General features: G+C 43.7%; 1 protein-coding gene across 3 annotated transcripts in view; it reads right to left on the reverse strand.

Moving 5' to 3' along the window:
• The window catches only part of FIBP (FGF1 intracellular binding protein), a 209,230-nt gene that overhangs the window by 171,501 nt on the left and 21,061 nt on the right, over positions 1-16,668 (reverse strand). For all 3 annotated transcript variants that reach the window (XM_078660458.1, XM_078660459.1, XM_078660460.1), the window contains one exon: positions 10,342-10,540. In XM_078660458.1, the coding sequence (XP_078516584.1) occupies positions 10,342-10,540 (199 nt within the window). The remainder of the gene's footprint in view (positions 1-10,341; positions 10,541-16,668) is intronic.

A 16,668-nucleotide genomic window follows, 5' to 3' on the forward strand; every position in this document is an offset into this window, starting at 1 on the left:
GATAGGAATACGGAATTACTAGAATTATGCGATTCTGCTGCTGCTGCGTTTTCTGCAATATTGTGGTTTTGTCCTACTAGCAACAGAACACACCATTTACTGCATAATTTGCAGTTTTTAACAAAACAAATGGTTTTCTAGCTCAAAACGATAAAAAGTTACAAAATAATCTGCTACACATGTTGCCAAACAGTAGCAAGCCCTTTGCCGTCAGCGGCAGGTCGTTTTTCTGTTGCTGACTGCTGTATTTAGGTGTTAATCTGATACTAAATATGTGAAACATTTGCCCATACAAGGTAAACAGGAGTCAAAATAGTCAAATATTACTACCATAAATTGTGCCCCTTTACGCAGCATAATTTGCCTTTTCCTGAAGCATAATTTAGTCCACCCCTGCATAATTTGTTCATGCCCTGCTGTGTAATTCCAGTGGCCCAGGTTATGGTGGAGTGGGGGCAGAAGTAGGATTCGCACTTCAATGCGCATGAGCAGCTTGAATGACCACTTATATATAGTGCGATCTTTTTATATGGTCATAATTTGCCTTTCCTTGAAGCATAATTTAGTCCTCTCAGCGTCATAATTATGGCCTCCCCTGCCGCATAATTCCAGTGGCCCTGATTATGGTGGGGCCAGAGGTGGGGCTTGCGCTACAATGCATATAAGAGGATTGCATGACCACTTACATATTGTGCGATCTTTTCGACAATCTCTGGCCAAGTTAACGGTGGGGCCCTGTAGTAGACTGACAATCTTTAACTTTGTGATCCTTTGTGATCTTTAACTTGTGACGCCTACAGGACTCCAAAGAAAGACTCATACCCTTGCTTAGAATGCAGGTCAACAAGACTAAATAACATGATTTGCTGGTCATCCCCAGAAAAGCGAATAGATAATTGATGGCACAATATCACTACAAATAGACAGATTTAAATAGCTTGGTATTTTGTTTGACAACAAAAGGAACTGGTCACCATTAACTGAAGACAAAAACAGCCCTTTTGGCTAGTTTAACTAAAGCCATATACAACTCCAATTACAATCTATACAGCCACTAGTCATCAATCATAACAAGCATTTGCAATGCAATAGCTCTCGCATTAGGAAAGTTTGATCTATTGGTATTGTAAATGACAAATATTTTATTTATGTGTTGGTTTTTAAAATAGCGAAATTAATAGCTTTGTCATTTACGATGCCAATAGTTTTAACTTTCACAAACGTGACACCTATAGCATTTGTAATGCAATATGTGTTGTATTTACATGACTTAGATGTATTAATATTACAAATAACAATGGCTTTTATTTTTTTTATAATTAATACTTAAATAAAAGTTATTGTAATTTATATTGGCAATAGCTTAAACTTTTGTAAATAACTTTTGTGAAGATTATGTTCAGTGTATTTTATTGTGATGAAAATCCAAGAACAGAAATGAAATATTAACATCTTTTTGTGACATTTGTAATAAAGCTTGAAACATTGAGAGAACATATTAGAACCAGTTGTTGTTGAATGGTTGCACAGAGTGATGCTGTGGCCTTCAGTGGTGCTGAGTGATGCTGTGGCGTTCAGTGGTGCTGAGTGAAGCTGTGGCGTTCAGTGGTGCTGAGTGATGCTGTGGCATTCAGTGGTGCTGAGTGACACTGTGGCATTCAGTGGTGCTGAGTGATGCTGTGGCATTCAGTGGTGCTGTGGCATGGAGTGGTGCTGAGTGATGCTGTGGCGTTGAGTGATGCTGTGGCATTGAGTCATGCTGTGGCGTTCAGTGATTTTGTGGTAGCGCATAGTGATGTTGTGGTGCCCCTGAGTGGTGATGCTGTGGTGGGGCTGAGTGATGCTGTGGTGATGCGATAGATTGACAGAGTGAGTGCGATAGATAGATAGAGGGAGGGCGATAGATAGATAGAATGAGTGCGATAGATAGATAGAGTGAGGACGATCGATAGATAGATAGCTAGAGTGAGGGCGATCGATAGATAGATAGATAGAGTGAGGGCGATAGACAGATAGAGTGAGGGCGATAGAGTGAGGGCGATAGAGTGAGGGCGAAAGATAGAGGGCGAAAGATAGAGGGCGAAAGATAGAGGGCGAAAGATAGAGGGCGAAAGATAGAGTGAGGGCGAAAGATACATAGAGTGAGGGCGAAAGATACATAGAGTGAGGGCGAAAGATACATAGAGTGAGGGCGAAAGATACATAGAGTGAGGGCGATCGATACATAGAGTGAGGGCGATCGATACATAGAGTGAGGGCGATCGATACATAGAGTGAGGGCGATCGATACATAGAGTGAGGGCGATAGATAGAGTGAGGGCGATAGATACATAGAGTGAGGGCGATAGATAGAGTGAGGGCGATAGATAGAGTGAGGGCGATAGATAGAGTGAGGGCGATAGATAGAGTGAGGGCGATAGATAGAGTGAGGGCGATAGATAGAGTGAGGGTGATAGATAGAGTGAGGGCGATAGATAGAGTGAGGGCGATAGATAGAGTGAGGGCGATAGATAGATAGATCGATAGAGTGAGGGCGATAGATAGATAGGTAGATAGATAGATAGATAGATAGAGGGCGACAGTAAACATCCAGTATTCGAGGAATTTACTGTGTGCAATTTTAATTTTGATTCAACGTTTCAATGCGTCCCCTCGAGCACCAGTGTTATGCTACTAATATAAATGAATTCGCAGATGTTAATCACTGTAACCAAACAAAAGGAGTTGGACATGTGGCCTCTGGCTTCAAAGGCACAAAACCCGAGTTCAGATCTTAGTTCCTGCACATAGACAAAGCGTCTTATCTGACAGTTTTGTGCTTTCTGATCGGGCGGGCACAGTGAGTGCTGAGAAGCCGGACTACCAATGTGCTCATTGTTTTGACTGCCTCCTTACTGTTTTTTTTCTATCCAGCCATGAAGTGAAGGCACCTCAGCAAGTTAACTACACCACATATTTCTGCGTGCAACAAGAAGTATCTGGGGTCTGATTCCAGTCGGGGCGAGACAGACGTTTAGCCTTTTTTGACCAACACAGTCAGTTTGAAATGGACAGTAAAATAAATAAAACACACTGCACGCCTTCTGCTGTGGGCTCAGAGACGAGAATGGACAGGGAAGGAAGGCCAGACAGAAGAGCTGTTATGTCTGATGCTTGTGGATGTCTGATGCTTGTGGATGTCTGATGCTTGTGGATGCCTGATGCTGGTGGATGCCTGATGCTGGTGGATGCCTGATGCTGGTGGGTGTGTGATGCTGGTGGGTGTGTGATGCTGGTGGGTGTGTGATGCTGGTGGGTGTGTGACGCTGGTGGATGTCTGACGCTGGTGGATGTCTGACGCTGGTGGAAGTCTGACGCTGGTGGATGTCTGACGCTTGTGCATGCCTGACGCTTGTGCATGCCTGACGCTTGTGCATGCCTGACGCTTGTGCATGCCCGACGCTTGTGCATGCCCGACGCTTGTGCATGCCTGACGCTTGTGCATGCCTGACGCTTGTGGATGTCTGATGCCTGATGTTTGTGGATGCCTGACGCTTGTGGATGCCTGACGCTTGTGGATGCCTGACGCTTGTGCATGCCTGACGCTTGTGCATGCCTGACGCTTGGGCATGCCTGACGCTTGTGCATGCCTGACGCTTGTGCATGCCTGACGCTTGTGCATGCCTGACGCTTGTGCATGCCTGACGCTTGTGCATGCCTGACGCTTGTGGATGTCTGATGCCTGATGTTTGTGGATGCCTGACGCTTGTGGATGCCTGACGCTTGTGGATGCCTGACGCTTGTGGATGCCTGACGCTTGTGGATGCCTGACGCTTGTGCGTGCCTGACGCTTGTGCGTGCCTGACGCTTGTGCATGCCTGACGCTTGTGCATGCCTGACGCTTGTGCATGCCTGACGCTTGTGCATGCCTGACGCTTGTGCATGCCTGACGCTTGTGGATGTCGGATGCCTGACGCTTGTGGATGCCTGACGCTTGTGGATGCCTGACGCTTGTGGATGCCTGACGCTTGTGGATGCCTGACGCTTGTGGATGCCTGACGCTTGTGGATGCCTGACGCTTGTGGATGCCTGACGCTTGTGGATGCCTGACGCTTGTGGATGCCTGACGCTTGTGGATGTCTGTCTGTTGCTTGTGGATGTCTGTCTGTTGCTTGTGGATGTCTGTCTGTTGCTTGTGGATGTCTGTCTGTTGCTTGTGGATGTCTGTCTGTTGCTTGTGGATGTCTGTCTGTTGCTTGTGGATGTCTGTCTGTTGCTTGTGGATGTCTGTCTGTTGCTTGTGGATGTCTGTCTGTTGCTTGTGGATGTCTGTTGCTTGTTGATTGTGCAGGTGACCTTTATTACATAACTGAAGATGTCAGCAGCGAGTGTTTAAAACACAGAAAAATCTTGCTGTGAATGTGTGTGTTTTCCTGGTCGTGATGTGCAAGACGGGTGGGGGAGCAGGGGAGCCAGTAAGTGGGAGGGAATAGCTCTCGGCATTGCTGGGTGTGTCGTGTCTGTGGATGATGGTGCAGAGTTCCTGCGTGTGGGGGATAGGGAGGTCTGTGGATGGTGATGGCTGGGAAGGTCTGTGGATGGTGATGCAGGAGCCCCCGCTGTGGGGTGGTGTAGCTCGTCTGACTCCAGCTGTGTGCACTCTCCCCTGTCCCTGCCCTTGAGTCTGTGCTGCAGCCTCGGCTCCTGTCTGAACGAGAGCTCCGGAGGCGGCTTTCGTTGTGTGTTCTGGAGGGGCAGAGAGCTCATCAGAGCACTTATTACCGCAGAGCGAAAGGGGGAGTGTGAAGAGAGGGGGGGGGGTCCAGGCAGTTAAGGAGGGGCGAGGGCACCTGGGCACGAGGGAATGAGTGAGTGTATACACTGAAATAGAACCCACTGCTCGCCCCTCGCGGCGCTATACTTGGGAGCAAGAAACGGGGAGGAGCTGTAAAGCAACGAAAGATGGGTTGAGATGAGGAAAGACTGCGGTAGGAACAACAGAGGCAATCAGAGGAATGGCAACCGCTTTGGAACTGCTCATTTTAAATACATCCCTTTTCCTGATCACGTGAACTGCCGTATTCTAAATTTAAAATTTTAAAGTGGCAGTGACGGAATATAAGTTGACCTTACCTTTTCATTCACTAGGTCCATGTTGCAATAGTTGTATCAAGACAACGCTATTACACCGTATAGAGTTTACCTGTCAACATATCTCTGTTTGGTCAGGAAAGGCAACATCTATAAGCTATTTCAAGTAAGTATTCCTTAGTAATATGGTTCTTATCATTCTATTTAGAAATGGTAAGACATAATAATTCTAGCCTCCTAAGGTAAATTATAATACCTTTAAAAAAAAACCTTGTTATGAATAGTGCTTAGTACGTGACATGGATTTTAAAAGAATTAGGACTTTTTTTGAGTAAATATCAATCTCCTGAAATACTTTGGGCATTATTTATGTAATGCTTCACCATGGTAAGGTTTCACCATGTTGTAAGTTTTTTATAGGCAGTTGGTATCTGCTTCTAAATTATCACCAAAACTATAGAAACAAAGTTAAAAGTCACAAATGCAAATGCTCACTGAATTGACTGTGAATCTGCTCTAAGTATACACTGTGTTTATTATAGAGGATAAATGTGTGATCAATAATGGAAAGAAAAACACTGTTAAAAGAGGAAAACAAGCATCTAACTAATAAGGCATATGAACAACTTTGTAATTAATTATGTATAGGGTTATGCGAATGGTAAATTAACAGTCAGAATTTTTATGTGTTTTTTTACAGAATTATTCGTGGCTCCTGAAGAAGGCGTTTTGTTTGACGCCGAAACGCGCGTCGAGACCTATTAATGCCACAAGTTGATTTTATATTAATTGTTTTGTTTTAAAATTGTGTTTAAATTTTTATATGACCAACTATGTATTACTGAGTTTGATTACATTTGTATGATATGAATTGCTTTTTATATGCTTGTGTAAATTAAAAACAAGTTAATTTTTAATGAATTTTGTGCCTTGTTTGTTCTCCCTCATTGTGATCTAATTTTTCCTTTATGTTGTTATTGAATGCCTAGGGTTATACACGTTATTGTAGAGGCTGTAGCAGGGTGGGGTCTGTGGAGGATGGTGTAAGATGTCTGGGTGTGTCGTGTCTGTGGATGGTGGTCCAGTGGTTCCTGGGTGTGGGGGTTAGGGAGGACTGTGGATGTTGATGGACAGTCACGGTTGGGTGCAGTCTGTTGAAGTTTGCTTAACAGCCGATTGTGGTGGGTCTGTTGATGGTAGGCGAGATATCTGTGGAAGGCGGTACACAAATCCTGACTGGGAAGGTCTGTGTATGGTGGCCCAGTCTTCATGACCCTGAGTGGGCCTGTGGATGGTATTGTAGGGGCTGTAGCTGGGTGTGGTCTATGGAGGATGGTGTAAAATGTCTGGGTGTGTCGGTCTGTGGATGATGGTGCAGAGTTCCTGGGTGTGGGGGTTAGGGAGGTCTGTGGATGGTGATGGCTGGGAAGGTCTGTGGATGGTGATGCAGGAGCCCCCGCTGTGGGGTGGCGCAGCTCGTCTGACTCCAGCTGTGTGCACTCTCCCCTATCCCTGCCCTTGAGTCTGTGCTGCAGCCTCGGCTCCTGTCTGAACGAGAGCTCCGGAGGCGGCTCTCGTTGTGTGTTCTGGAGGGGCAGAGAGCTCATCAGAGCACTTATTACCGCAGAGCAAGAGGGGAAGTGTGAAGAGAGGGGGGTGGATCTGGGAAGTTAAGGAGGGGCGAGGGAGCCTGGGCGCGAGGGAATGAGTGAGTGTATACACTGAAATAGAACACACTGCTCGCCCCTCGCGGCGCTATACTTGGGAGCAAGAAACGGGGAGGAGCTGTAATGCAACGAAAGATGGGTTGAGAGAAGGAAAGACTGCTGGAGGAACAACCGAGGCAATCAGAGAATAATGAATACTATATATGGAGAGAGAGCGGCCAAGAAAAGAAAAAGAACAGAAGAAGATGCAGGAGAGGAAAAAAGGCCGGCAAAGACAGAGAGATAAAACAGAACATAGAAAGCACGCACGAAAAAACAAGCCACAGAAACAAGCTCTTAGCATTGCTGTGGGGGGCGGGAGCGCATTGGCGGGGGATCAGCAGCCTTTGATGTGCGAGCGAGTGGGAGGGAACGACCATATGGGGTGTGAATGAGAAGTGAGGCCAAGAGCGCGCTGGGGAAGCGCCGCGCTTGAGTACCTCACCTGCATTGGGGACAATCCTCGCTGGTTTCGAGAGTTTGTTTCGCCTACATTAGATCTCGACATCTGCAATGCGCAAGCGCATTGGCAGAGGTCGAGACCTAAAAGGCTTCACTCATCCTCACATACACAGTATAAATAAGAGTAGATTAAAACCCTCCAGGGTTTAAGGAACTGATATATTTAATAAAGAATCAATTTGTTAAAACTTGTACAATATTAGACAGTCCCTTACATGTCTAAGGTAGATACGAGTAGGATTTCCAATCAATGAAAAAGAAAGTCGGAATGGGTGGTAATATTATTAACTATTATATTGTTGGTGTTGGGATGGAGAAAGACCTTCTTCCTAGCTTTAAAGAGGATGCAAAACCCTGCCTAAAATTCACCAAAACAAACTTGTGTTTTTACCCGTGCCTCGCGCATACTACATGCTTATGTGTCACAGGTAGTTTTTGCGACACAGCCTGAGACCTCAACCCACAGGAGCTTTACTCCCCTCACCCTCTGATAACTCCAGAGGCTCAGCTCGAAGGGCCATGAGCCAGTGCATATTACTGCTAAGACTGCCCCCCCAGATTAACTGGATACTGTTTCCCATTAGTACCCCTTATGAATGATCCTCAATGAGTATGTACAGAGATTACTTTTGCGTTAATAATAAAGAACTTTACTTTCTATAAACTAAAGTGCTGGCTGGAGAGTGAAGTATTACTTGCTGTTGGATATTCTATTATGTTCGGAGCCAGTAACCACACACCAACTCCCCAAGTACGGTTTGGACGTATCAACATCGCTACTCTGACGGTCAAGTGCTAAAAGGGTATACTTTGTACATCATTTTGGATTCAACAGTAAAGTTAAGCCCCAGCAAACAAGTGCTAAACCCTCTGAATGATTCAATCTGGACCCTGTTACCTCCAATTAACTGAAAGTTCAGAAACAATTTCCACAGTTGTCCAATATTTATAATGAATTAGAGTGTAGGGAGTATGTGAATAAAACATGACTCTGAGAATATGAAAAGACACCATTATTCCATTACTATAAATTCTAAATAGGATAGAAATGCTGAACACGTACTGCAAGTATTCTTCGTGTATGACATTTCTTGTTGAAATATTCAGTTATCTGTGCTAACAATAAGCACAAATAAATAATGTAAGTGCTTTGAGATTTTCATTGCTTTTTTTGGTACAGGTGCTTCCTAAAAAGGGTAATCTTCCACTCTTTCCTGAAATTATAGACAATGATGGCAAATCCGAGCCTTGTGGAGATGCAATGAGACTTGCATTGCGCTTTGAGGAGCCGTGCTCTAACACAACCTATCAATTTGATGGGGAAGAGACGAGAGGGATGCTAAAGATGGATCTTGCCACTATGCAGGTTTGGCAAGATCAGTGCAGGGTCAGCAGCTCAGAAGTTCATTTCAGAGACATAGATCTTTACCTTTCATGACAGGAACAATGCTGTCAGTGTATTTTTCGGGTCTGCTCCTTGAAGGACAGGTGGCATTCAAGATACGAGTGAGCAACTGCCACAGCGTGTCCACTGTGGAGTGAAAGGGTAGAGGTCTACATGTGAAAGATGTGGTTGCATGTGTGAGGTGGAGGGCACACAAGGAGTATTATTAGAGAGGAGCACAAATTCTGTTTTCACAAGTTTCAGTAGGAGCTAGATATCCAGGAATGGACGACACAGAGGTATCGATGAGAGGCAGCGGGTGTTATCATTATAGGCATGTTCGTGAATGTGGATTCTGTGTAAGACCCACCAAGAATTTCATGAAAAACTACAACTCAGAATCATAGTTATCTTCAAAAGGGATTAGCAGTAGGGGGATTATATAATGTCTTAGTTGGAAAACATGTAAGCCCCAGACATTGAGTACTCTGGGACTGTGTTTTTATACCCATGCAGGAGAGAGAGAGAGGGCGTTGATGGTGACCAGAAGGTCACTGGTTCCCTGGTCACAGAGATAGCTAATATTACACTGAGGTGTGGAGCAATAAGATAAGGAATGCCTCAGGAATCACCCCTACTTTTTGACGAGTGTCTCGATGACGCAGAGAGGCTTAAAGTCGGACTGGGAGGACTGAAGACGTACTGTTTTTCAATGTGAGCCAACAGCTGCACAGCTACTGCCTCTTTGGGGATCTTGCCAAGGATTGGGGGTGGCATCTGAGGAGGCTGTAATTTATGAAGTAATTTGGGTCAAGTACTGGGTTAATGAGGAGGGCTAAAGGTCTGGCCTGTGTTCGGTGACAATCGAAAACTCCTTGGTTGAAGGAGGCGCCGGAGATGGAGAAGGACTTTATTTATGACAGACTTTAGGACCCAAGACAGTAGAATATACTTCTCAAAGGAAGGCACTTTCAATGGAGTGAGGATCTTAACAGGGCAGGCAACTGCACGTACTGGAGACGTAGGTAATTTCAGTGACACAGTAAGAGGTGCTATTCGGTGGATTGGGTGCTCTAACTGATATGGTATAAAGTATTGTCGTTTTACATATACAGGAACAAAGCAAACGTTTTCTTTTGTCACTGCAAACAGTTATGTACAAACCACAAGGAAAAGGTTGCATAAAGCACCATTTATAGCCCCATATAAGATTAGAAACAAACTTAAGACTTTGATATTGTTGTGAAAGGTGATCTAGCTACTGCTGAATGAGGCAGGAATCTCCCCTTCTCTGTAAATGGAAACCTGGCATAGAAGCAGGTTATGGCTGCCTCTGATTGACTCCCTTCCTTCCTTTTGTCAAGGGAACTTGGGGTAAATCCCTAGGTTTCGATTACTGGAGATTTCGCAGGTTAGGTAAAATCACCAACAGGTACACTGCTATGAGAAGTGAATTACTCAGCCAAGGTGAGCGTTTAAACCACCTAGGTCCTCTGTAACTAGTATGCCAAGAGGGGAATACTACCCTTGTGGAAAATATGATTATTTGAAAATCCAAGGAATAATAGGCGACTGGGCATACAGACACCACTGTTCTCTTAGTGGACTTCTTGACTATTTCTGCTACAGATTCTCTCTGCTGAGAAAAAGTTGGTTTCTAGTGTATGCTTCGTAGGATCAAAAGTACGGACATTTTACTGGGATGTTGTCCCCACTTACCTCTCAATAAGCATTGCCTGTCGGTATGGAGGGATCTGGTAGAGCAGCTGATTGATGAGTTTGGGGGGCGAGTGAAGGAGCCGCTCCAGCATTTGGAAGGTGCGGTAGTGATCCATGGTGTCGCTCTGCAGCACGTCCACCGTGGCCCCAGTCTGCTCCAGGATTCCACTCTTGGTCCTGATGGTGACTGCATCACTGACTGAAAAGGTGGAGTTAGACAACAAGAAATGAATGAGTGTATTAAAAAAAATTATGAACTCCTTCTTTAAAAAGGACCAATTTACAATTGCTCAAATCAAAATATGGGCCAACTGTTTCCACATAATAGCCTGCTTAAAATAAATCCCTACTGTATTCCTCGAGAGGAAGCACACACGTCTTAATGAGAGGGTTATAGGAGCGGCCGACCTTTCTTTGGTGACCTTGTAGACATAACAGAACAGATGTTTGTTGAGGGGTTTATAGGGGCGGCCGACCTTTCTCAGGTGACCATGTAGGCTTAACAGAACAGATGTTTGTTGTATCTAAAAACTGTCTGTAGGAGAATTCCACAATACTTGAGATAAGAAAACTACTTCATCTTACCTGGAGAAGGGTACAGTGAATAATTTGGGAAGAAAAATAATGAATTATGGGGGGGGGGGCAAAAAGATAGGCAGGTGGATGCGATGCACTGGTAGCACAAGCTATGGACCACATTAACAAACTGTTTCAAAAGAAAAGCTTAGATTACTTAAAAGAAATATGAAAATAAAAGGACTATAGTTGTCCTGAGAAAAGGAAAGAACGACAGGCAGAAGTCTATGAATTAAACTAGCCTGTGATTTTTTTCCTTAGTGATTTATCTTTGAGGGCGCTCCACTGGGATTTAACCTCTTTCCAATCTTGTGGTGACTCTACCATTTTTGCAACTGGCTGCCGTTCGACCAGTTGTCAGTGCTCACGAATATGGGATCTGACTACCCTACACTATTTTCCAGATACACATAGAGACCCTATGTACCCTACAGTTACAAAGAGAAACAAAAGCTGTAGAATGTATATGTAGCTGTGTTGAATGCTTGGAGATTACGTTGGGAATTTACAATGGTTAAGGAGGACTGCATCATTGCACAGCTAATGATGAAGACATGTAAGGCCAAGATGAGAGAGATTAAAAATTCAAATATCGTGAGACAATTGGAAACATTACAGTAGGGACGCAAGGGAGTACATTGTTAAAGTGGTGCCACCAAACTTAATTAGGAATTTTAAACCAGGTGATTTGGAGCCAGTGATTGAGATTTTAGAGGAAATATCAGCAGAATTAATGGTTGAATTATATGCCGAGGTTGAAATGAAAAATTGTGGAAACTATGTAAAACTCCTTTGAGGACTATGGAACAGTAATAAAGAAAAGGAAGAACTTGATCGATTGTTGGATGGGGTTTAACAGAATGGTTACGTACTATTGTAACTGCAAACAAGGTGAAAAAGTCCAAGGATGTGTGTGGACGTAGGGATGTAAATCCCAGCATATGGGTAAATAAGATATCCATGCATTGATACTGGAGATAAGTTAATGACTTGGAAGAAAGCCCACTGGTTTAGAACTATTGAGTGGTCATCCGCATATCACCAGATTGAGTTAGAAGATTCTGACATCTTAGTCTCTTCCTAATGTAATTGTGGGTAGGTGGAATCTTGGGTATCTAAGTCTAAAATAGTTTCTATGTTCCACTTTTGAGCAGTCACTCAAGAGGCTGCTGTGACTCCAATGTAAGGATGCTTACATAAGCAAATCGCCAGAGATTCGATTCTTGTCTACGCACGGCGACGGTGGCTGAAAAATAAAAGCTTCTATGGGCACTTCATTAACTCAAGTTCACCTCAGAAAGCACCTTCAAAAGGGTGTAGTATGGCATAGGAAGTAAGTCCAAAGAGGGGTGCCCTCCTACATGGTGGCACCCAGAAGCTGAGCAGAACTCACCATGCAGTTGGAACTACTTTTCTGGCATCTGTTCACACATGTGAGCAAGAATCGACCAACAAGTGCTTCAAAGAGAGGACTGAATCTTCACACCATAACAGCAAGGAGTCAAAAAACAACAGTTACTTTATAATTAGGAGTTCCAGTGTATTCCCATATTCTGGAAATCAGTACCTTTGGTTTTTACACATTTCAGTGCCACAAAAGTTTGCCAAAGGCAGTTTTTACAAAATACATTCGCAGTTAACATTTGTATTGCTGCAAGACCATCTCTGACGTGAGGTGTTGTAGTTTTCAAATGCTTATTTGTTTGATAAGTAAAATCTCTGCTGTTGTATTATGTGTAGAATAACTCAGTGGGTCAATGCTGTCTTGTGCTCCCTCTGCACGGTCACATACAGCTCAGGCAGACACTGTGTGCTCAAGAGTCTTCACAGGAAAACCAATAAATGTGAACAAGTTCACGGCCACTTGACTGAAGGTACTTATGTTCCTCCTTACTATGGGTTTATCATTTGTAAATGCACCAGTGTTTGTAGAGCTTCCTTTAGTAGCACATACTTGTTTTACCAATCATCCTTCCCAGTTAGCATGGAAGGAACGGAAAGGCCCGTGGAGGTACCTCTGTGCAGCTCATCATCTTGTAGTGCTGAGGGCATGAAGGATAAAGCCCCATGCAGACTTTCCATTCCACTCTTGCTAACAACTACATGATAACGTTTTCCAGAATAGCATGGTAATCATAGAGATGACATGATCACGACTGCATATCTAATGCCACAACCACCTACCTACATTGCCTGACAGCAAAAACATTAGTACCCTCCCACGAACAAGCACCAAGTCCAGTGACTCTGTGCAATGGGCGTGACCTGATTCAAGCTCAGGAAGCCATTTTCCATGTCAGTAATTTTTAGACAATAACGTTGGCAGACTTGCGGCCCAGCCAAGTGCAGTGCCTCAGTGTCAAGGGAGAGAGTCACCCTGATCAAAAGCACTTAGTGAGGCCAACAGGCTAGAACAATTCTGCACAAATTACAGCAAAATATTAACAGGAGGAAAACACATCAGGGCCAAGACAATCATTGGCAGGAAGAGAGGTGTTTACAACATATGAGACTGGAACCGAAAACCTGTTCTTCCACGGAAGAGTCCCCCCAGTGCTGTCACAGCCAAAGGTAGCAACATAGAAAGCCACAGCGATGGAAACGGAGTCCTCTAACACAATGTCTGGAATGAAATCTAAAACCACGAAGCATACACAGGAAAATAAAAACTCAGAACAGGCAGGTAGAGCCCCATTCCGCAAATCCCCAAGTAGGTAGGAAAGAACACAGGGGATTCTGGGACTGGTGGCCTACTGCATATGTCTCTTCCAAGTCCGGCACACCAGGAGCTCAGGAGTGTTCCTGATAAAGGGTAACAGATTTGTGCAGACAATAAAACAAAGATGGGCTCTGGGTTTTCGCTATCCTATTTTTCCTCCCTTTAAGACTACCCCTTTCTTCTCCAAACATACTCTGCATCAAAGGGCCAGTTATTTATAAGTGATTCTTGATAAGCGAATAAGGGGAACTATTTTACCCCCTATTCTTCTCAATTCAAATGCAGAACTGCATAAAAATCATTCATGTCGACCCTCCATATTTCAGAGGTCACACTGAGTTTTTTCACCATTACTTTTGTTTATATTTTGTTTTTGCATCCCCCGAAAACAAATACACCTCCTTAAAATGGTTATCATTAAATCTTACAACTTCAGATCGCATAATTATGTTCTTGGGGTCACAAATGTTGGCTTGCATGCAAACAGTGTATTTAAATCCATAAAGACTGCACAGTAAGAGAGGGATGAGGAGGCTCTTCAATATGCCATACATCAGAGTCCCATCCCAACTAGCCAGAGCTTGCGGTCACATCACACCTTCAAACAGATGCTGCCTTCACCTGCCCTCTTGGTAATCTTTTGCTCCTTTCTGCGGATGATGTGACAGTGACTCTGATGTGACCTCCCCACTCTTCCACCTGCCAAAGCACTGCTATTATCATATTGTTTACCCGTACTACCTGAGCTGACACGGGAAATGCTTGAAGGATTGAGCAATGCGGTCATATAATAGGGAAATTGTGAATGTAGGTTTCAAATTAAAAGATTACCGTGTGGTGGCTTATTATCATTTGAACTCAAAATATAGATTCCTTATTTATAGTAGTTTGGAAATAAAATTAACTGCTTATCCAGAAGTGGGAAAAACATGTTGAAGAAAAGGTTGATATGAGGCTGTAAACAAGCAATGCATTTTTACCTTCATTGAACCAAATTCATCGCTCATTTCTAAACTTAGCAGGAGGCCCACCCTCCATCTGGGGTCAAGGTACTCTCTACCAGGCTAAGACACAATCTTTGTTATTCTCCAGAAATCGGTCTGACCCATGAGGCACAGGGTCAGACTGATTTGCATATAACCATGTCTGAACTGGGGTGGCAGAGTGGGCTAAAGAACGGTGATGGATTCAACCCAGATCTTTTGACTGGGTGTGAGTGTTTGATTGGTTCAGATGCTCCGTCCATCACCACCCCATTTTGTACCGCTTTTGGCCGCCATAAGTGTGGCAGGGTATGCTCAGACGTGAGTCCCTTGCTCACTTTGCCACTGGATTCAAGCAAGCCGGGCTGAAGACGGCTGTAATGCCAGAAACCGGTCCTCGGAAGCTTGTTTCCGGTCCAGGGAAGGCATGGCTTGGCAGTTCGGGCTGGACTGTTCCCATGAGGCACAGGGTCAGACTGATTTGCATATAGCCATGTCTGAACTGGGGTGACAGAGTGGGCTAAAGAACAGTGATGGATTCAACCCAGATCTTTTGACTGGGTGTGAGTGTTTGATTGGTTCAGATGCTCCGTCCATCACCACCCCCTTTTGTACCGCATTCTCCAGAAATCGGCATGTCAGAGACATATGGTAGGAGACTAGGTGCACCACTCCAAACACATTTTGCCACCATTGTGACTTCGACGCTTTCTCCCATAGTGAAGCAAAGATATGTCAGGAGAATCAATACATCCCTTTCCCCTAAGCTGTTTGATATTACCTTAATTTTCATCCTCTCTATCGCAGCTGCTGAATTATCTACGCTCAAGTTGATAGTAGGAGAGAGCTAAAAAAAAGCACAAGATGATACATTTATCTTCTTGATGACTCTGGTACTTTTAGTCTGATAACTCTGCCATCAACTAAAAAAATAAGAATTTGCATAAACTCTTTAATGTTGATTTAAGTATATGTTTCATGTTTCCTAATATATTGTTCTTTGGAGAGATTTTAATTTACACTTGAGCTCAAAGCAGTACAGACTTACTGTCAGTGTATAATAATACCTACACCGGTTTTTCAATACTGCGTTAGATTTAGGGCAGCACGTGATAAATCAAAATGGTCTGGTGGACTAGGGCTTCATATGATTTAATGGTAGTTTTAAACTAGATATTCTTGGTTGGCAAACTTTCATTCGAGTTACTAAAGGTGTCCAATAGATAATATTTTTTATACAAGCTTGACATTTTGAGTTGATTATCGATTTCCAGGTAGTTCATTTAGATGCAAGTGATCATTTACCTCGGAGTGCATCATTAGATTAGAAGATGACCAATGAAGAAGGTATTCCATTGCAAGTCTATTTCCCAAGGCGGTTAGCAATAGGGAAAAGATAATAAACATTCAGTATTACTCAGACAGGTTCAGGGTGCTTCGGATTTGGAGAATTTGGGGGTAAATCAAATGAATGTTATCGATTGGTATAATAAAGTTATAATGAAGGTTGTTGATTGTTTGAAAGTCAATCTGAATACAAAGATTAATAATACGACGAACAGGACCAGAAAAGTGAAGAGTAAACTTTATGGTTTATACGTCAATGCAAAGATAAAAAAACAAGCATTGGCATTGCCAATAGGTCTCGCTTGTGGGACCTTATAAGTATTTAGTTTTGCAGCACAATATCCGATTATGCAACAAGGATATTGTGCTGCAAAACTAAATACTTATAAGGTCCCACAAATGCGAGACCTATTGGCAATGCCAATGCTTGTTTTAACTCCCTACCCATCTACTTACTTTCTCGTTACCGCATGAGCTTAAGACTCACGTGTGTGGATACCTCATGGTCTACTGAAACGAAACAACCAAGAATATATTCAGACTACTAGTCACGTAATGTTATGTACACTATACAATATGCATGCTCATCCGCTGCTCTTACTTTGGTGATCCCGCTCTCAAAATCACCGGTAATCGTCTCTATGAGTATTCCTCTTAGATGCCAGCAACAACCTGTAAACATAACTCCCAATGTATGCTGAA

Source organism: Lissotriton helveticus, chromosome 9, assembly GCF_964261635.1.
Source record: "Lissotriton helveticus chromosome 9, aLisHel1.1, whole genome shotgun sequence".
In the NCBI taxonomy this organism is placed as follows: domain Eukaryota; kingdom Metazoa; phylum Chordata; class Amphibia; order Caudata; family Salamandridae; genus Lissotriton; species Lissotriton helveticus.